At 41.4% G+C, this 21,145-nt stretch overlaps 1 protein-coding gene across 1 annotated transcript; it reads right to left on the bottom strand.

Moving 5' to 3' along the window:
- Positions 1-296: 296 nt before the first annotated feature.
- Pon1 (paraoxonase 1) lies at positions 297-19,451 on the bottom strand. Its single transcript, XM_036181865.1, has 9 exons — positions 19,300-19,451; positions 18,210-18,280; positions 16,429-16,484; positions 15,889-16,057; positions 12,810-12,936; positions 9,442-9,642; positions 8,007-8,088; positions 4,063-4,191; positions 297-690 (listed from the first exon to the last, which is right to left on the bottom strand). Exons 1-9 carry the CDS (start codon positions 19,449-19,451, stop codon positions 532-534), a joined length of 1,146 nt encoding a protein of 381 aa, XP_036037758.1. The 3' UTR covers positions 297-531.
- Positions 19,452-21,145: the final 1,694 nt, after the last annotated feature.

Here is a 21,145-nt window from a genome sequence, read left to right as displayed (position 1 = left end):
CAGTCCACATCTGGCTCCACTGTCTCTTGGCCTGCAATAAGACAGCAACTCAGGGCCAGAAGCTGGTGGGGCTCACCTCACAGCCAACAGGAAGCAGCGAGGAGCAGAGAGGCAGCCAGGTGTGATCTGTGAGTGCAGCCCTCCCAGTGACATGCTTCCATCAGTGTGGTCCTATCTCCTAAAGTTCCCAACACCTCCAAAAATTCCTCCCCCAGCAGAGGACTAAACATAGAGCATACAAGCCAGTAGGAACAGTCCATCTTCAAATCATAACACAAGTTATATAGACTTGACAGATTTAGCCATTTTGGTGAAAGAGTTTTTATTGATAAATGAAGTCTTCAAGTAGTTCAAGACTAACTTTAAAGAAACCCTTGCTATTCACATCTGTAGCCGGTAAACACTCTCACACCTTCTAAGTTTAATGTCAGCTTTCATTGGTCACCAGAGATCACTGTGAAAGGCACCTTCAATATGGAAGACAATTAAAATAATGGACTCCATTGTCCATGGTGTGGTGCAATCAGCTTGTCACAGATCACAGTAAAGAGCTCTGTGGAACACAGTGCCAATAAGCAGTTTTCCTTTGTACGCAGAGGCAACTGTACTACCTTGCAACACTGTGCCATTTTCTGCATAAACTACAGTTACTTTAGGTTCTTCTGATAGAATGTTCTGGATTCGAATCACCTATCAAAGAAATAAGACGAAGTTAATGTTTTTTGTTAAGTCATTTAAATCAGCTTTAAACTTGAAGTTTTTCCCCCTTAACCACATTATGTCATATAATTGTGTTCTATTCTAAAATTATTTTAAGATAGCTGTTTCCTCATATGTGATTGGTCAAGTTTTGGCTACATGATCTTTAACAGCAGTAGCGAGCATATGAACACACATGGCAACACAGCCTGGATATGAGACATTAGGATGTAGTAGGGAACATAGTCATATGGGGGAGGGGAGAGTGAGAGTAGTTGACTGATTGGCATTAGGCCTGTTTTGTGTGTTTTCAGATAAATTAGGAACGTGGATACTTACACTGAAATTTTGTTTGGGGATGAGTGGGGAGTCATGATTTGATTGTTTGGTGTGTTGGTTGATTACCTATGAGACAGTCTTTGTACATATCTGAGGCTGGCTTTGAATTTGCACTCCCTGCCTCAGGCTCTTGAGTGCTGGGATTGTAGGTGCATGTGCACCACTATGCCTTCAAATGTCTGGTTTTACAGTGTAGACAAAGAAACTTGAAAGTCTGACCCAAGAAGCCTCTTATCTATAGCATACTTATGCACTCTTTTGAGTTTAAGGTCCTGCCTCTAAGTAGAAAAGATTTTTAAGTTTTATTTCCTTTACTTAACTGAGAAATTTAGTTACATTATTACTGACCATGTGTTTCAATTCATGTTAAATTCACCATATGGCATGGCTAGTGCTTGGTCCTTTGGGGTAATAAAACAATTCTGTATAACAAAACCTAATATGGAGGGTGTCTTACTGAGGCAGGGGACGTGGGTCAAGTCTTGGGGCTTTCCTTTCTCATTTGTGCCTTCACTGGAGAATTAGATGGGTGAGACCAAATTACTTTGAAATTCTCTTTGACAAGGATAAAATACTGTGACTTGGAGAAAAGAACACCCACTGTAGCAGGCCAGAGAAGCCAAGGCCTGAGCATCAAAGGTCCAAATGACTGTTTAATACAGCTAGCACCACAGGTACACATCTTAGGAAGTTGCTGCAATGTTAACATGTTACACATTATTAACAGTTCAGCATGCACCTCAGTTTAATAAGCCTCCTGTTGACAAGAAGTTGATCTATGGGGGCAGGGCACTAGACAGTGCATTCAAATTATTACATTCTATTTCCCTTATCAAATTCATCATTAGAAAAGAAGAATTTTTTCCAGAAAACCAAACCAAATCCTTGGTAGAGCAAAGGACCCAAGTTCACCAAATGAGCTAATAATAAGCAAGAGCAATTAGAACTGAAGATTCTGCTCAGTTTTATATACTGAACACCCTGCAGCATACATTTCTTCAATTCTATTAAAATACAGCTGAGCAAGTCTTAATAGCGAAAATCTACCAAAAGACAAAAAGATTGATAATAACAAACACAATCATAATTTTCTGTAAATTTGGAGATAATAGGGTTAGGAGCCATTAATATTAGACTTTTTTCAATACAAGTGTATAGGGGGAGGTGTGTGTGTGTGTGTGTGTGTGTGTGTGTGTGTGTTATACACACATGTATATCAAGTAAAAACTTTTCTTTCACTATCCCTTAAACAAGTCAGAATAGCTATTCATATTGCATTGACAGCATATTAGGTATTTTAAGTGATATGGAGAGGAGATGGGCAGTGGTGGCACACGCCTTTGATCTCAGCACTTGAGAGGCAAAGCCAGGCTGATCTCTGTGAGTTCGAGGCCAGCCTAGTCTACAAAGTGAGTTCCAGGATAGCTAGAGCTACACAGAGAAACCATGTTTTAAGAAACAAAACCAAACACTGTGTAGGAGGGCCAAGGAGACATTTCTGTGGGTCAGAGCACTTGGTGTGCAAACCTGACTGCTTGGGTTCAGACCCCTAGCACCACATAAAGAACTGGGCACTGAGACTTGAACTTGACATCCCAGTGTTGGGGAGATGGAGACAGCAGGATCCCTGGCTTGCTTCTAGCTACCTGGCAAGCTCCAGCTTCTGTGAGAAACCCTGTCTCAAAAAGTAAAGTGAAGAAGCAATTAAGACGATAGCTAACATTGACTTCTGGCTTCACACACACACACACACACACACACACACACACACACACATATACACACACACACATATACACACACACATATATATATATTTATAAAATTTATATATATAAATTTAAAATAAGCATTTATATATAAAATATATTTATAAATATAAAAAATAAATATAAGCATTTATAAATATATATATAAAATCTCTCACATAAAGTATACAGGAGGATGGATATGCATAAACCATTTTAACATACCACATAACTTCATATAAGGGACTTGAGCATCTATGGATTCTGTACCCATAGGAGTCAGAGACATAGTCCATCATAGATATTGAGAGAAGCTGTAGTGATGCCCTGGATGGGGTACTGATGCCAGGGAAAGTTATGCATCCATAACAAATGGATGCAGCCCAGCTGTGTGACAAAACTGTATTTTTTAAAACTAGTATGATTTTCCAAGTTGGAAACAAGGATGTGGGCACCATCTAGCCCTTATTTCAGTAGTGAGTTCCACCAATAGCTGGATGTCCTTAGCACAGCCCTTCAGGCCCACATTCTCTAGGCTCTGACTTGCATCAAGGCCTGCTTGGAGGGGCCTCTCCAACCTGGCTTCTTGTACAGTTGGAGGGTCTGAGGACCTGAGGTAGATCTCCAACCCCAGCCTTTTTCCCCTTGGATGACTTCTAGCTGGTTAAATTCTCAGCAAGATGCCCATCTTCCTCAAAACACTTCTCTCTCTCTCTCTCTCTCTCTCTCTCTCTCTCTCTCTCTCTCTTTCTCCCTCTCTCCATCCATCCATCCATCTATCTATCTATCTATCTATCTATCTATCTATCTATCTATCTATGTGTGTATGTTCATTTTATTTGTTTTTATTTTTCCAGTGCAAGGGGATCAATCCCAGTGCTTCACACATGCTAGATAAATGCTTTCCCATGAGCTACACTCCCAACACAGTATTCATTCCTTTCTTCTGCCTTTGGCAGCCATTTCCTGCAAACACACACACACACACACACACACACACACACACACACACACTCACACGGCCCTGTGTTACTGTGTAGGTTCCTGTTGGTGTTCCTATACTAGGCTTATACCTTTGTTTAAAAAAAAAATTACCAAGCAATAAAGAACTACCTGTGCCCTTTCTGGACTCTCACCAAAGCACCTCCACAAGCCCTTTTGACCTCTGAGAACCTGGATCATCTGTCCATGTGCTCTCTGTTATTTGCACATACAAGTAAGAATTTGGTTTTCAGTTAGAGCAAGCCCCTGTGTCCACTTCATCATGCAAACTAACCTCTGAGCCAGGAGGATTCTTAGAATCGTAGAAGAAGATTCTTATCCCATTGGGATGGCAACCAACCCAGAGGTCCCCTGTCACAGGATCCACGGAGATGTTGTCCACAAGGGTGTCAAAGTCGAGGACCTGCCAGGGTAAATATGAGAAGCTGGCCAGAGGCTGTTCTTTTGCAGGCCAGCACACTGCTATTCCCAGGCATACAATTCCTCCAACCTCAGCTACACTGAAGGGATGCATCTGGCCTCGGTCAATGTTAGCATTATGCTGCGTTCAAAGACAAGCTGGGTGCAGGAGATGATTTACAAAACAAAGACTGACTCTTAAGAGTTAAATGAAATCATTTGTACATGAACCTAAAACCTAATAAAATAAAATAAAATTAAGTGCAGGATAAATCCATTTTTCTAAAGAGGCATGTGCATGTGATATGTTTACAAATATTCCGAAAACAAAGAATGAATGTAGATTCATTTCTGAGGAAGAAAATGGAGGCAATATAAGTTCCTTGATGGCTAATCATAGGCTGTGTACCCAGGAAAGAAATGATCACCTAGGGTCTAATTCTTCTCTTGAAGTTGAGGGCAAGTTTGTTCTTTCGTTTCCTGAAGCTGTTCAGCTCCCTGCTCTTTTTGCTGTTTCTTCTCTAAATATAAGCTGCAAATGCATGATCATTGCACAGATGCCTGTCCTGGCTTTGCACCGGCATCATAAATAATAGCAATGATTCCTAATTCCACCATTCATCATCCTGGCTGCCTTCGCCTGGGAAGAAATCCCATCTATTTGTTTACCTCTAACTCTCACTGGAGAAACAATATCTACTCGTGTACTTCTGAGTCCAACAGATCAGTACCCAGGGACCCTGGAAATCACTGGTCATGACTCTTTGGAAAGGCCTGAGCATGGGTAGGCAACTGCAATGTGCTGCCACTGCCCTCCACTTCCTGCTCATAATGGGAACTGTCCCCACATGTCCACGAAGGGATCAGAGGGCTCAGGCAACCTGGCAGCGCCTCACTGTCGCTGTCAGGAGGGTTGCCACCCTTCAGCCTGGAAACAGGCAGCAGTAACTACAGGAAGTGGCTGAGCAAGCAGTCCCAGTCCCAGTCAGAATCTACTCCTGGCTTTCTGCAGCCCCCAGGAGCCATCCACCCAGTTCAGCCCTCTCCTTTACAGGCTTACATTAGCTTCTTTAAGTGAGGGAAAGGTGTTAGCTAGTGTTCTGCTGTTAGCATGGAACAAGGAATTTGCCACTGGTAAATTCCATGGTGGACAAGAAGCCTTCTGAGAACACCCGTAGAGACAAGAGTGGAATGGAGGCCTAGGAGCCCATCCACTCTGCACACAATTACCACACCTGCTGCAAGGCACTCAGCTCAGCACCTGGAGTGAGAGGATTAGGCAGACAGCTCTTGCCTAAGACCAGCCACCATCTATCAGGCAGGCTGCTCTGGGTCCAGAAATGAACTCTTGCCCTGTAAATAGCCAATACCTAGCCATGATGATGATGATGATGATGATGATGATGATGATGATAATAATAATAACAGCAAGGGATAGCTACATTCTCACATTGCCACAAAGACATGTGGAAGACACTCAAGTCTAAATAAGACATGGGCATGTTGGTGAGGTAGCTCAGCAGGAAAGTGTGCTCCCTTTTCTTGTCCCTTTGCCTACCAGGGCCTGGGTTCTGCAATCCCTGGGATCACCTAAAAGGAATGGCCTAAATAAGGAGCTGGTTTTGGTTTTTCATGTTAACACTCCAGTATTTTGAGAATTCCAGTTGACTGAACTGTGGCTAATTCTTAGTCTTAGAGTCTTGGGGAACAGAATTCGTTTTGCTATGGTAAAATGCTGGTAACATATTACCTGTTATCATAACTATCTCTACAAGGACAATTCAATAGCATCAGGTACAGGCACATGTCTGTAGAACTGTCACTATTAGCCATCTCTAGAACTTTGACTTGTCCAAAGAGAAACTCTGCAGCCATTAAATGATAATTCCTCATTTCCCAGCTTTTGGTAACCACCATTCTGTTGCTTCAATGAGTTTAAAATATTAAACTTATTTTAATTTATTTTGGGGGTAAGGTCTCGCTATATAACTCAAGGCAGCCTCTAATTTGGAATCTCCCTGTCTTACTTAGCCTCCTGAATGTTGGATTACAGGTGTGAGCCACTATGCCTGGCCCTAGGTACTTCAAAGAAGTAAAATCATGATATCTGTCCTTTTATGTTTGGCTTATTTCACTTAGCACAATGTCTTAAGTTTCATCCATTTTGTATCCTTCCTTTGTAAAACTGAATAAGGTTCCAGAGTATGACTACACCACATTTGGGGCTGGACATACACCATTCACCTTCATCATAGATTTGATAATTATCCACAAGTTGTTCAAACCTCTTGGCATTCCAAAATATTACTGAACTAATGCTAATTCACATAATACCCCCCCTCCAAAAGAATGAGTATCACTGCATTTGACAAGGTGGCTTCTGCTAGGCTGATTGTAATGATGAGAGATAGTCCTGTTCTGGTACCAAATGTGGATGCCAAATCTGACCCCCGCCCCTACAGGAGCAAAGCCCTCACATTCTGTGTTGAGTGTATATTGAATTGGGTTTTATTACAAAAGTCCTTAACTTTCACCTTGCAGAAGTATCTGTTGTTATAAGCCTGGTTTGTTTTTATTCCCTAAGCCAGTTGGAGTGTGTGAAATTTCATTTCTCTGTAGCTAATATTAAACTAGCTCTGCCAATGATTTTTAATGTCAAACACGATGTTAGATTTTATGTTGCTTTGAGGCAATTTTCTCTGAGGCCCCCTGTGACAGTCCCTGGGACATGGTGACAGTAACCGGCGTCCAATTGGCAGTGACAGCACTTCATGCAGTGGACATGGGCAGCATGGTGTTTTGTGGCTCTGCAGGGACAGGGGCCACTTCGTAATGTTCTCTTTACCTAAGTCTCCCTTCTTCCTCTCTGTGCGATAACTTTCTGATGAAAACTTTTAGCCTAGACCAGAATTAACAGGGAGCAGAAGGTGAAATGCAGCCAACCCCACAATAGTAATTAAACAAATGTTTGCTGAATGTTTATTAGATGTTAGGAACTCTTCCAGCAATAAACAGAAAAAGAAATCTGCCCTGGTGGATCATAGAGAGTAAAGAAGACCAGTAAGATGTGCAGTGTGATGGAATGAAAACTGAAGCCAAGAATAAAGCCATCCAGAAGTCTAGACCTATGGTGGGGAGCAGGGAGCTGTTAGTAGTTCAGGTCATTAGGGAAGGTCTCACTGAAGTGCCGTTATCAGTAAGAAGTGAAAGAGATGAGAGAGTCACAGAGACCAGGAAGACGAGGGCTCTGGGTCTGCAGCTGGATCCTTTGGAACAGCTGGAGAAAGCAGAGGTGGCAATGCAGCACATCTGGAAGTAGCCAGGTCACATGCAGCCATTGTAAGTATGTGGCTGGTGCAGAGGGGAGCTGGATGTGAAATACAAGTGGAGACTGTTTTCTTTGCATCTCTGTCTCCAAGAAGGGAGAGAGAGAGAAAGATAGACAAACAGAGAGGGAGAAAGAAAGACAGAGAGAGAAAGAAAAACAGAGAGAGGGAGAGAGAGAAAGAGAGAAGGAGAATGAGAAAAGAAGTAGAAGCAGATAAGGAAGGGACCTGGGAAACAACTCATCTTAAAATTCTCTGGAACAGGAAGTCTCAGAGTTTCCTGTGTGTGAGATGCCTGGGTGGCTGTTTCCCACTCTGCCAGGAGCAAAGTGAACAACAAACACATGATGGTACTGATGGCTCTTAATAAACAAGTGAAAAATTGCTTCTCACCCACTCCAATTAGAGAATTCCTTTCTCCTCACTTTTAATTTCACAAATCAATTAGAATCTAATTATCACTCTGCAAACTTACAATGTTAATACATCTTACCTTCAATGGAGTTAAAGTCCAATTAGCATGCTTTTCATACACGTGAATCTTGTGAGCCAATAATTCGGCTATATAGACATGCCTTCAAAGAAGAAAGAGCTCCATCAAAGTGTTTGCAGTGATGCCAAGAGGTGAGTTGTGATAACCAAGAGGTGAGTTCTTGGGGTGAAACTTTGCTTAGAAACTAGAAAATCGAATTCATTTCAAAGCAAACTCAACTCTGAAGAACTCAATGAGTCGAGAGGGCATGAAGCATTTCATCACTGGAAAGACATTCCCTAAGGTGTCAAGGTGTTCATCCTTGATCACCAGGGAAGAAACATAATGCTAACACCTGCTCTTTATATTTGCCTTATACATTGTTGCCTTTGACTTGTTAACCCAGTGGCAAGGCCAAGGTTCTTCGTGTCAGACGGTAGTAAGTTCGGGCTTTGGGGAGCATTGGGAAACCCTCTTAATGATGGTCCTCTGTTTCAGGCCAGAGAAAGTATGAGAGAAGACAAGAGTTTGTCCTCAATGCAAAGAAGTCTTTCTCTCTTCCTGTTCCGAGCCTGATCCAAACAAGAATTCAGTAATTTGCACAAGGTATAACACTTTACACCATAAAGATTCTTGATGAGACCAAGCACAGTATATTCTAGAACAATGAGAGAAGTGGTATGCTAATTATCTTCTGTGAGGATTAGAGACAATATGAACAACATAAAACTGCCCGTGTTACTTTTCTGGTATTACTGATGCTCTGAAATTTTTGATGAAAGAAGATGAGGGAGAGTATAGAGGAATGATGGATGGATTTTATATGTTCATCAGTGCTACCCAAACTGTGGTGACCAGACCAATAGTGATCTGTGAACTGTTCTTTGCAAAACCAACATGAGGTATTAGACTACATCACTAATAGTCACATTGACTCTTTCATACTATAAGTGTGGTGATTTGAACAAGAATGGTTCCCATAGGCTCATACATTTGAATGGTTGTTTAAAAGTTGGTTGAACTGTTTGGGAAAGATTAGGAGATGTGTTGGAAGAGGTGGGTCACTGGGGTTGGGCTTTGAGGTTTCAAAGGCCTGTGGCATTCTCAGCAACCCACACACACACACCTTGTGGTTTTTGTCTCAACAAGTGAGCCCTGAGCTACTTTCCTAGCACCAGACCTGCCTGCCGCTTGCCGTACTGGTCAGGGACTCACGTGGAACTGTTAGCCCATAATGAAATGCTTCCTTTTATAAATTTCCTTAGTTGGGGCATCTTTTGTACAGGAATAGAAAAAATAACTAAGAGAATGAGAGGTCCTGCTGAGTATCTGGCTTTACATTCTCATCTCACCAACATAGTGCAACAGATAACCATATTACACAGGAAAAGACTATGTTCTAAAGCTGTGTAGGAGAATCCAAATAAGCCCTTGGTGTTACAGAAGACACACATACTTGCCATCAGGGGAAATGCCAATGCCATTAGCGAAATCAAATCCTTCTGCTACTAATTGGACTTTATCAGGACTGTAGTAAACAACATTGGACCATGACAGACCCAAGTACATCTCCCAGGACTTTAAATATGTGTCAGCAAAATAGTGATCATTTGTGGCATAAAAGCTTTCAGGTCCAACCGCGGCAATATCATTGATGCTGCAATTAAAAATACACATGATTATACATGGAAAGATAGCACACATTATAGGATTAGATATTGGTAGTCATTAAAGTCTAGCCTTAAAGTCAAAGTATTGGATGGAGTCCTCACACCACAGGGATAGCCCAAAATCACTATGACACCAGTCCTAGCCAATCTCCAAGGATAATAAGATCTGATTATTAATACTGAGACATGAAAATAATACTAGCTGCAGTGTAAATGCAGTGCTGGTGTGTGTGTGTGTGTGTGTGTGTGTGTGTGTGTGTGTGTGTTCAGTAAAGATTGAATTAAGACAGAGATCATAAGCAGGGCAAGATGATTAAGCACACATGACACTGACTCCTATAAGTCCAATGGCTTGCCCGTTGTAACAGGGAGTAAAAACATTGATCTGGTAGCACTGTGGTTCCAGCCTTATTAGCTGTGTGTTTAAGGGAGAATCAATCCTTTTGTATGTTATGGCCTCAGTTTCCTTATCAGGGAAGGAAAGATGATGGCCTCTTCTATCATACACTGTGAAGTTTCATGCCTCTTAACTGAATGAGTCCTTGAGCAAGAATGTTCAGAAATAGGATGTCTGGTTCTTTTCTTTCTGATTAGGATTCTGTCTCTGTGACGCTGAAAATGTAAGATATATGAGTCTATTTTTCAGCTTTAATGGGTACAATAGCAAACACATAAGTGAGTCATTCCTTGCTGATCGAGGTGAGAGAAGTTCCCTGGGGCCATGATCTTAGAGAAAATTATCTTTGCTCTGCTGCAGAGTGCATAACAGCAAATGCGTCAGCTCTGACGCAGCCAGGGCTCAGGAGTGAGTGAGATGGTACAGGAGCCTCAGTTTCTCATCTGTAAAGAGAGCTTAATCGATTTTCCCCTCCAACTCACACAGCTCATTAGAAAAGCCTGTTGTCGGAATATCAACTGGAGAATCATGGTGGGAATTACAATGAGACGGAGCTGTCAGCTTTGCTGGGGGCCAGACTCACTAGGTCTTCCATCAGCAGCAGCTACTATTACCACAGTGGAAAATGTCCATAGAGGTATGATGCGTCTGTGCAGGTTTCGGACAAAAACTGACAAGCTGCTCTTATTTCTCTTTTTAAAAGCAGAGTTTAGAAATTAGTATGCAGCTCTCCATGGAAAAGGAGCAGATGGGAGCGGTTTGGAGCAATAGCTTTGAAATTTGATGTACTGTTTGAATCTGAGCCTGTGTGCTATGGTCACAACGTGGGGTCACAGCATGTCACCCAACCTTGAGCCACTTCAGTGTTCTTTCTGTAGTTTGGCATGTTGGGTAAAAATGAAATAAATGGAACAGTGAGTATAAAGGCTTTGCCATCGTGTCTGGCGTACATAAAGGACCAATAATAGAAGTCGTGATGTTGTTATTAACATGATTAGCTTATTACAGGTTTAGTAATTCAAATATTAATACTATAAACAACCCTAAAATACAAAGCCACAAATGTGCATGACTAATCCTTGGGTAGAAAGAGCCAAATTCTAGTTGAATGGGGCACTCTGGTTACTTGTGGTCTGGTTCTGTGTTACCAATCCACAGTATTTTCACATCTGACCTGGAAAACAAACCCTGTTCTGCAAAACTGGAAATACTGGTGACTAAAAAACAATAATAATTTTCATGATTTCTTGTGAGTCACAGTGCTAGCCCTGGATTCAAGCTAATCCCAGCTATATTAATGGCTGAGCTTATAGGCAACTACACAGATAGCCCAGGTCTCAAGAACAGTTAAATCCACATATGCTGTAATAGTAGTGCCAAATTAAGAAGCTGTTCCCAAACAGTCAATAAATCACATGTTTAAGGCCGTCTGCATACCACTTGACTTCTAGCTGAGGCTCCTTCCATTGGTCTATTGCCATCATTCCCTCAGCTTCTCCATTTTGCATGTCTTCCCCTGAATATTCTTTTGGCTCTTCAGATACTTGAAGGCCTCATTCTGTCTTAAAAATTTTTATATAATATATATACATATATAAAATTATTTATAATTTTAAAGAGTATATATAGAGAGATATATAGATATATATCTCCTATATCTCAGCTTGACCTCAAAATCCTTATATGCTGAGGAGGATGGCCTTGAGCTCCCAATGGCTGGGATTACAGACATGTACCACCATGCCTGCTGTATGTAGTGCTAGGGATTGAACTCAGGGTTTTGTGCATGTTGGACAAGTATTCTTTCAACTGAGCTACATCCCATCTCCTGAAACACACTTGTTGTATAAATAGAAACTTCTACCTCTAGCCAATTCTCTCCATTTGATCTCATCCTAGGTATGCAGAAACCCTGGGCTTTAATCCCTACTTGGCCAATAACTAGTTAGTCAAGCTTTATCTAGTAATCTAACTGTTTCATACTGTTTCCTCATCATCACTCTTGCCGAGTGAGGTGGGAAAGGTGATTCCCAGGTAAAACAGTGCATACCGAATGCCAAGACTTTGCCAGGGGCCTTCAGCAAGTACATATTAAATGTACAAAAAACAAGGTGGATGAATGCTGTTCTTAAATTATACAAGAAGGTGCTAGAATTCTAGAAAACCATAATAAAAGTTATAAAAGTTATCGGGGAGATGACATTAGATTATCTTAAATCTATCAATGGGTCCATAGACCAATTCTTCATATGCTAAGTGAGAAGGTTAACTTTGTGTTGGGTGGCCAAAAATTGATATCCTTGGGTGTCTACTTTCCCCATTTGTTATATTGTCCAGGAATCTAGCATGGAAACCAGTATTAGTATAAATAGTGTACAACACACTACTAGTAGATGCTGTATAAGAATGTCTAAGATGCACTGAGTTTGGGTTCTTCTCTTGTATATCTGAATGGAAAGAACAAGACCATCTGAGATTGGTCTTGTAAAGAAGCAGTTTTGTTTTGTTTTGTTTTTTAATGGCTTGGAATGGCTTGATAGAGATCCTGAGGGTGGCAGCTAAGCTATAGTAACCACCCAACATGTGGTAGGAGAGGGAAGAAGGAAAAGAGCCCACTCTTAGGCTCACAGGGTTTCAATAAGTTCCAAAGAAGAACATTCAGAAGAGTGGAATCTGCCCTGGCCCAGATCAAAAGCTAAGTGTAAGTGAGCCGCCTTCCACCATCAAGGGACCTATACATATAAAGCACTGCAGTACCTAGAAAAAAGTTCATGTGTGATGGTTTTCAGATGCAAAAGTGATCTTTCCTCTTCTTGAAATTTAAACACCTCCACAGTGGACTTGGAGTCTGGGTGGTTTACCACCAGTAGGTACACGGCATTATCTGCGAGGAGATAAAAAACAAAAATTGAAGCATTAGTGAGGCTCTCAGCTGTCAGTTCTCTCTCCCCAAAGCAATTTCAACCCACCTCCAACTAGTACTTAGGATGTCAGGCAGATGGAATATTTTCATCTTTGTAGAGAAAAGAGTTTGTGATTGCTCCTAAGAAAAGTGGCTGAAGGAAAAAGTAGTGTCAACCTCTGAAGACTCACAACTTCACAGGGGAGGAAAAAAAGCCCCAAACTTCAGAACAAACGTCACCAGCGCTGAAACTCCAGACAGCTTGTTAAGCTTTGTCAGTTCAAGTGATCTTCATGGGAGACTAAGTGGAGGTAAAAGGATTTGAGGCTGTGAGAACAGGTCTAGACAGTGAGCTTGCATGGAATTTCCACAGCAGATGGTGAGCTCGCAGGAAATTTCCACAGTGGAAGATGGCCAGTGCCTCAGGGAGAATGTCTGAGAAAGAGAGGAGGACTTTGGGTATGAAAGAAAGTGCTCTGAGTGGTGAAGAAGATGTGGCCGAGAAAATGGGATGCTAGGCTGCTTGCCTAAGAAGTGGGAAGGGAATGGTGGTTCACTTTCTAATCTTGGTAGGTGGAGGCAGGAGAGTTGCTCGTTGGCCTACAGAGTAAGAATGTGTCTCGAGGAGAAGAGGAGGATGAAGAGGAGGGCAAGAAGAGGAAGCAGTGGGGTATCTCTGGAAAACTCTGACATCAAATTGGCATTTAAAGGAAAGCGATACACTGTTTAGCAGATGGGAACAAGAAAAGCCAGCTCAGATAGTTTTGATTGGCCCATGCAACCAGCATATATTTTTCATTGGTGTTAAGTTTAGATACTGCAAAGGACTATTGTCATATGATAAAGAACTAGAGGGTAATGTAGTGTCTTCTTCATAGCAATTAGGGACCTTCTTTCCAACAGGATAGTATTACAGCAGAGAGCAAAAGGAAACAAGAGGAAACTACAGATATCTGGAGAAATAATATTCCAAGTTGAGGGAAGAGAATCTGCAGAAGCTCTGAGGCAAGAGGTCCTTGATATACTCACTTACCAGTGAAGTAGTGATTAGAGCTCAGAGAAGTGAGGGATCTGGGGCCACGGAGTGGCAGTGCAGGAGCAGTCTTGCTGGGGATCGCGGTAGGGTCTAGGTTTTATCAATTGTGACCATGAACAAGTAAGGGTGCAGCTTGAGACTGCAGTAGGAACCCCATTCAGAAAGAGGAGCATCCATGTTAACAGAATAACACTGACCAAAAAGGACAGGAGAGGACATGAGAGGCATTGGACAGGACACATAAAAAGCCCTGGGGACAGCTAAAGAGCAAGGAAGTCAGACACCACATAAATGTGGGGACTAAACCAGGATTTATATTCTGTACAGAAAATTCTACTTTTAAAAGTCCATCCCCAAAATGTTTATAGATGATCCATGTGCAAGAAGAGTGTCACCCTGGAACTGCTTGTAAAGATGTTAAAGGTGAAAACACCTCCTTATGTACAAGCACATGGTCAGTTCTCAGGACTCCCACACAGCTGAATCCCAAAGCCCTGAAAGTGGGTCTAAATGCAGGCATAAAAAGAAGCCTGGATCCAGTGATGAAAGGGAAAGCCACCTACCAAAGAGTTTGGTAGTACCATATCAATATTATTTTTAAAAGTATACACATGCCAAACACTATATTTCTTTGCACCTAAAATGTTTAGGGAAATAACATGGCAAAGGTTGGGTGAGTGTATAGAAAGATCATTGACAAGTATACACACACACACACACACACACACATACACACACACACACACACACACACACACACGCACACGCACACGCACACATACACACATACACACACACATACACACATATATAATAATTTTTTGACATTTTTAGTTTAAAGTGGTCATAGGAGAGGAACAAACTGGAAATATATAGGAAGATCCTTCAGCATGGGACTGAATATCTAAAGGGAAAAGAATGTTAATAACATATATTTGGGGATATTCTCCTAGAATATAGGCACAGACAGTGACACTAGTTTGAAATGTCTCCATGAGGGAAATAAAGAGGCAGCAAAATGTTGAACTGAGACTTGGAGGAACTCTCAAAGGGTTACAGTGACTGATTAGGGGGATGCTGTCAGGGAGAGCAGATGCTGCTCACAGAAGCTGGATTATCAGGTAGGGGTGATGCTCTTGAAGGCGAAAATGGGTAATAGAAAAAATTGAGGTGGGAGGAAGGATGGAAGAAAGGAGGGGGAGGGAACAAGGCGAGGAGGGAATGGAGACAAAGAGCATACAGGAACATTCTTGTCACCTGGACAAGCCTTAACCATTGCTCCAGCCACCATCAAGCTGGCAGAATTCAGTTCTCTGGGGCTGAAGCTTGTGCATTGGGATTTTTACATTTCCAGGTGTTTCTGTGTGTACCCGAATTTGAGAATTACCATACTGCTATGGAAATGGCACCGAGCACGCAGGGAAAGCCATTGAGTGCTGACACTGTGGGTGGGGAAACAAATGCAGCTGGAAGCATGGGATGAAGATGAGCTTCTGAACAGTGAAGAGCACCCAGGGGTGGGCTGAGAGAGCGGTGCTGGAAAGAGGTGTCACTGTACTACTGTGGCAGTGATCCAGGGCTGGAAAAACCATGGCTGCTGATGCTTGCATCTCCCCATTGTTTGACATGGAAAGCCTACTGCAGTTAAAGCTGAATATATAATTATTTTATAGACATAATGTGAATACTACTAGTCTATGAAATCAGTGGCTTTACAAATCTGAGATATTTAACATTTTCAGGCATTGAAATGATTTTAGTATTACTTACTTAAAACAAGAGGTAAGGCAAAACCCATACAAATTATTCACGACTAGCCTTTCATAGAATGAGAAGAAGTATTCATTGTTTGGCATACTTTTACCCTTTAAATTTTTTTATTCAATATGAACTATTACCTTCAGCTGTGAATGTACTAACTCCATGAGGGTTGAATGACGATGTATCCAACTTATTTCCTGTAATTTCTAATTCCAACACTGCTGGGTCCTTCTCATTCAAGTCCATCAGAAGTATTTTTCCGGGCTTATCGGGATCAAAACTTTTTATTCCAGGGTATTTTAGTCCCTTAAAAGAACAGTGGAGAAAAAGCAGGCATATCACAGACACTTCAAGAGCTGAGAGGTGTTGATTGATATGTGTGTCCATGGTAACTGCTCTGGGCCACAGGTGACCACAGGGCCACCTCTTAACTGACTGACTTGTATGACAGGACCACTCTGGAAGCCAAGAGCTCCTTTATGGTTATCCCCTACACATCTCACATCACCTTCAGCCAAGTCCTAAGTGAGCACAGCACAGCTCCCAGCCCCATGAGAGAGTAAGGGCATCACCCATCTCATTTGAAAGTGGACACTGCTCTACAGAAGACCTAAAGAAAACTTAAATTGCCAGTCCCAGAAGATGTTCTAGAGCACAGTAAAACAGCAAACACTCACAGTACTTAGGAAAGCCAGTCCATTAGGGAGGATCTCTAAGTCTTCAGCACCTGTTTCTGCAGGAAGGAAGCAAAAGGACATAGTGTTTCAAGGTATTGCAGGAAGCTGACAATCCTTCGGCTTATCTCCTCTCACTTGAAAATGGGTTTCTATATGAGCTCCTGTTTGCCAGGTTCAGAATAAATCTTTCCTTTCATTCAAATTGATGAATGTGATCATGAGAGCATTAAAGAATGAATTTTAGCCAGGTGGTGGTGACACATACCCTTAATCCCAGCACATGGGAGACAAAGGCAAGAGGATCTCTGTGAGTTCGAGGTCAATCCAGAGCTGATACACAGAGAAACTCTGTCTGGAAAAACCAAAACCACAAATAAAAAAAAAGTGAATTTTATATTTATTTGCAGAGTTTCATGTAACCCAGGCTAGCCTTGAAATTTGTAAATTGAGGGATGGTAGGCATGTGCCACTGTGCCTGACTTGGCTATATGGAATTTTAAAGAATATTAGCATCATCAACAAGCACAATGACAATTTACACTTCATATACTTGCTTCAAGTCAATGTCTCTTTATCTCAGAATCAAGATCTTTCATATATAGTCCATGGAAACTCACAAAATATAAAACATGTGATTATTTGGAAAGAGTTGGTATTGGCCAGAACTCCTGAACTCAAAAACTCCAAGTACATTGTAGTTCCAAATCAATTAAACATCTGAAAACTATGTTAGAAATACAAGAAAATCCCAAATTTTTGTTTTTAGATGGGGGATATTTTGCTGATAGTTGCTAAGTAAAAATACCAATAAAATATATTTTCAAGTGAGTTACCCCTTAAATACATTTAAATTTAAAATTTTTCAATTAATACAAAGACAAATTTGTTTTTTATAGTCATACACTTAATGGGTGTGTATGTTTTTCAGATACTCAGGGATATTTGACATTGATATTACACTTTCCGAGAAAAAGTGTTGTGTTGTAAGATATCTGCTCATGTTTAAGAATCTTACCTAAATGACTCTTTTTGACTCACTTTCTGCACTATCATCATCTCAGACAAATAATTCTAAAAGCAGAAGCCAACAACCACTACCTAAATAAGCAAAAGCATGGATCTCATATGAGTTGACCTCCACTAACAAAGCTAGCTGGTTGGTTGAAACAAGATGCACACTTGAGCTCTGGGATGCTCTGAGTTGGTTACCAGGGGTTACTATTCCTCCACCTTTTTATCTTTGCTGACAGGTCTTGCCTCCCAGGATGGACACCAGTAATTATCTTCCCGGCTTCCTTTGCAGCTAGACATCAGCCTGTCCCCTAGCTCTGCCTAATGAGATCTAAGGGGAAATCTGCTGAGAAGTTCTGGAAAAGAGTCTCCTCGCTAACAATCAAAGAGGGGGCACATGAAAAAGCCTTGTGGTAATTGCCTGTGAGAGCGTTCATTAAAAAATTATTCTTTATTTTAGGCTTTAATCTTTTTCCTTCTTCTTCCCTTTGCCAGCTCCTTGGGTTTTGTTGCCATGAAACTATAGTTCTGGATATAGTTTTTGTTCTGTTGACCAAACAAAACCCAATAAAAATGGAAGCATCTTGGTAATACATGTGTGAGATCAAAAGTCAAAGTACATGGCATTTGTAAGCAACTCCTGACTCTGTATTACACTCCTGATTCAATTTTGTGATTTTGGACCAAACTGAACTGGAGCATTAGTAAAATATATAGTGAGATAATATCATTGCATTTGAAATCTGGCACTTCCTCATCTATATACATACCGACTCCTTTAACTAAATTGCAGTTAGGAAGGTCTACAGGAGTTACTTCACGGAGAGCATTTAATCTTCTTCTGGAAGGGAGAAAAAAATAAAATACACATAATTCAGAAGGTAGGTTGAGTTGCAAAAGCAAGTCCACAAAGTTCTCCTTAGCTGTGTTTGGCCTTGGGTATCCCCTCCTCCCTGAGTTAGTATTCCTGGGCAGCTGTGATTCTTCAAGACCAGTGGGGACCCTGAGGTACAACACAGAGTTGAGTGAGGGCAGTTGTGTGCAGGGAAGGACAGATGCATAAAGAGGCACGTGGTGTTCTCCAGACTCTTTGCACTTTGGCAGGAACTATTTCATCAGTTTTACTTGAATTCCACTGTGGAAAGTTAGATCGGATGACAGCAAAGCTCCAGTTAACTCCACTGATGTCCGAGAGGCTTCTCATAGAAAGAGCTTGCTATTTCCCTAAGCATCTAGATTCTAAATACATAGGCTACTTCATAGCTCCAAATCAGTTAAATATTTGTAAACCATACAGTAAATACAACCAATTCCAAATGCTTACATTAAAATGGGGATACCTTCCATACAACTCAAGAATATGTATTTTCTATTCTGTCTGGCTCTACAGCCCAGACGAGGTATTTGCATTTTAGATATAAAAATGCAGGTGTGTTTTAAGAGTATTTACAACTTCAGAAGTCATTTTTAAGGACAGCATGCAAAAAGGCATCACACGTGGGCAAGCACCTATATGTAAAGAGACATATTTACATATTTATACATATATGTAAACAGAGGAAAAGAAACAATTTATTGAATCTGAGGACATAAGCATCATGAGGACTATTTGAATAAAGGATGAAGGGAAACTGAGCATATGTGAGATGGAATCACCATCAGGCTCCTGAACATAGAAAAGCCATTGTTGTGGCATTTGGAAGAAGTGGACCACAATGCTGGTACAGCCGGGAAAGCCAGACAAGTTATGTAGCTTCTAGAACAAATGACCTAGGACAGCCTTGCTAAGTAGTGACAATTATCCCAGAGTCCCTGGCAATTTCAGTTGGCTGGCAATGAGCTGGGAGCTTCTCTTCTCACCTTCTTGGCAATTTAGTCTCACAGAAGATGAGCCGGGAGTGAATAAACACTGTCGCTATATAAAATGTCCTCACTGTGACTGCGTACACAAGGGGTAGTAAGAGGGTGTGTCCTTTCTTCAGAAAAAAGAACTGAGATATTTCTACCCTCATGTTATGGCTGTCAATTCCATAGTCTAGGACAGTCTGGACAAATGAGGTATAAGTGCAGGCAAGTATTCTCCTCTGTGAGAGCACCTGAGTTTGTCCCAGTGCAGGACCAGAACAGAACCCCACTGGGATGGATGAGAGAGAAGCAGACATAACCAAACAGTTGAGAGATTCAGGACATGCTGGAAGGCCATGCTCCCCCGGTGACAGGAATTATGGATCCATGAATGCATTACTCTATCAATTAGATCAACACCATCATGACCCAATCACTTCCTAAATGCCCCATCTCTGAGCATTGCACAGAGACCATACCTTCAACAAATGAGCATGTTGGAGACAGTTTATATAATAATGAATATTACCATAATTTTGACACTATGGCTAAGGCTGAATTGTCTTCCAGGCCTACTGGCCCCATCAGTATATCTATACCATCTTCTCTGTACTAGACTAATAGTGCTATAGAACAGTTCAGCAGACATCCGCTGAATTCCCTCCTCTACAAGTTCTATGTTCATATTGGAAGCCATGTTGGAAGTAATGTCATGTAGCACTACTCACCAATTTAATAATTTAGAGGGAGCAACAAGACCAAAAACTAATTATTAAAAAGTAGCATGATAAGGGACTTGGTAGACATTTATGTCATGGTCCATGAAAACGAACGAAGGAGTTACTGATCCCATCACCAAAGACCACAGGAGGCTATGGAAGACAGAAACAAGCTATAGACTTCAAAGTGAAGTAAAAAGTGTAGGCTAATGAAAAGGGTACAAAGGAGAAGTTGGAAACAGAGTGCTTTGAATCTGGAGACTTGGTATCTTATCTCTGTTGTACCTTTTAAGTGAAGGGGTCACATTTGAATGGCCTGATGTTTGATGTTTTCACATATAGAACATGGAAAAGGTGAGAGAGAAACACACACACACACACACACACACACACACACACACACACACATACACACACACACACACAGAAAGAGAGAGACAGACAGAGAGACAGAGAGAGAGAGAGAGAGAGAGAGAGAGAGAGAGAGAGAGAGAGAGAGAGAATCAGAGACAGAGACAGAGAGAGTGAAAGAGGATGCTGTAGAGATTGAACGCAGGTTCTTGACTAGGTCAAGCAAGTCCTCTACTTGAGCTATACCCCCAACTTGGAAAACATGAACCTTTATTTTGAAAACTGCTAGAAGGATTAAATAAGGAGATATGTGTAAGTGACCTTAGCATGGGGTTTGGCATGCAGTAGCCTTCATAAAGAAATCCAGACAAATAAGGAATGCTTGATAGTACACGGAAGTATCTGGGCCCCAGAGTGCCACCCTAGCTTAAGAGTCTGGTGTTCTTTGGCAGGGAGTCAGTGTCTATTTGTACAGAACAGCTCACAGCAAAGTTTATGTGATTTCTGGATGGACTTCAGAGGCTTTGGGATCAGGGACACAACTCAGACATTGGACTTTATTTATGAGTTCCAGAACACTTGTCCTTGACAAGCTATTTCCTAATAATGTAAGAGCAGCCACAAAGCTGACAGCTAGATACAGGCATGCAGGTAGATGAGTGTTTGGATGCATCTTTGTCTCTGCAGTGTTGTCATCTGTAAACTGTGCCCAGTGAGAGGGCTGAAGGCAGATTTGCCTGCATATTTGTCTTCCAATTTTGGCTTAGCCTCTTCTTAACTGCTTAATCTTA

The sequence above is a fragment of the Onychomys torridus genome, chromosome 3, assembly GCF_903995425.1.
Source record: "Onychomys torridus chromosome 3, mOncTor1.1, whole genome shotgun sequence".
Classification (NCBI taxonomy): Eukaryota; Metazoa; Chordata; class Mammalia; order Rodentia; family Cricetidae; genus Onychomys; species Onychomys torridus.
The sequence above is the reverse complement of the archived record's forward strand: the minus strand, read 5'-3'. Positions and strand labels throughout refer to the sequence as shown.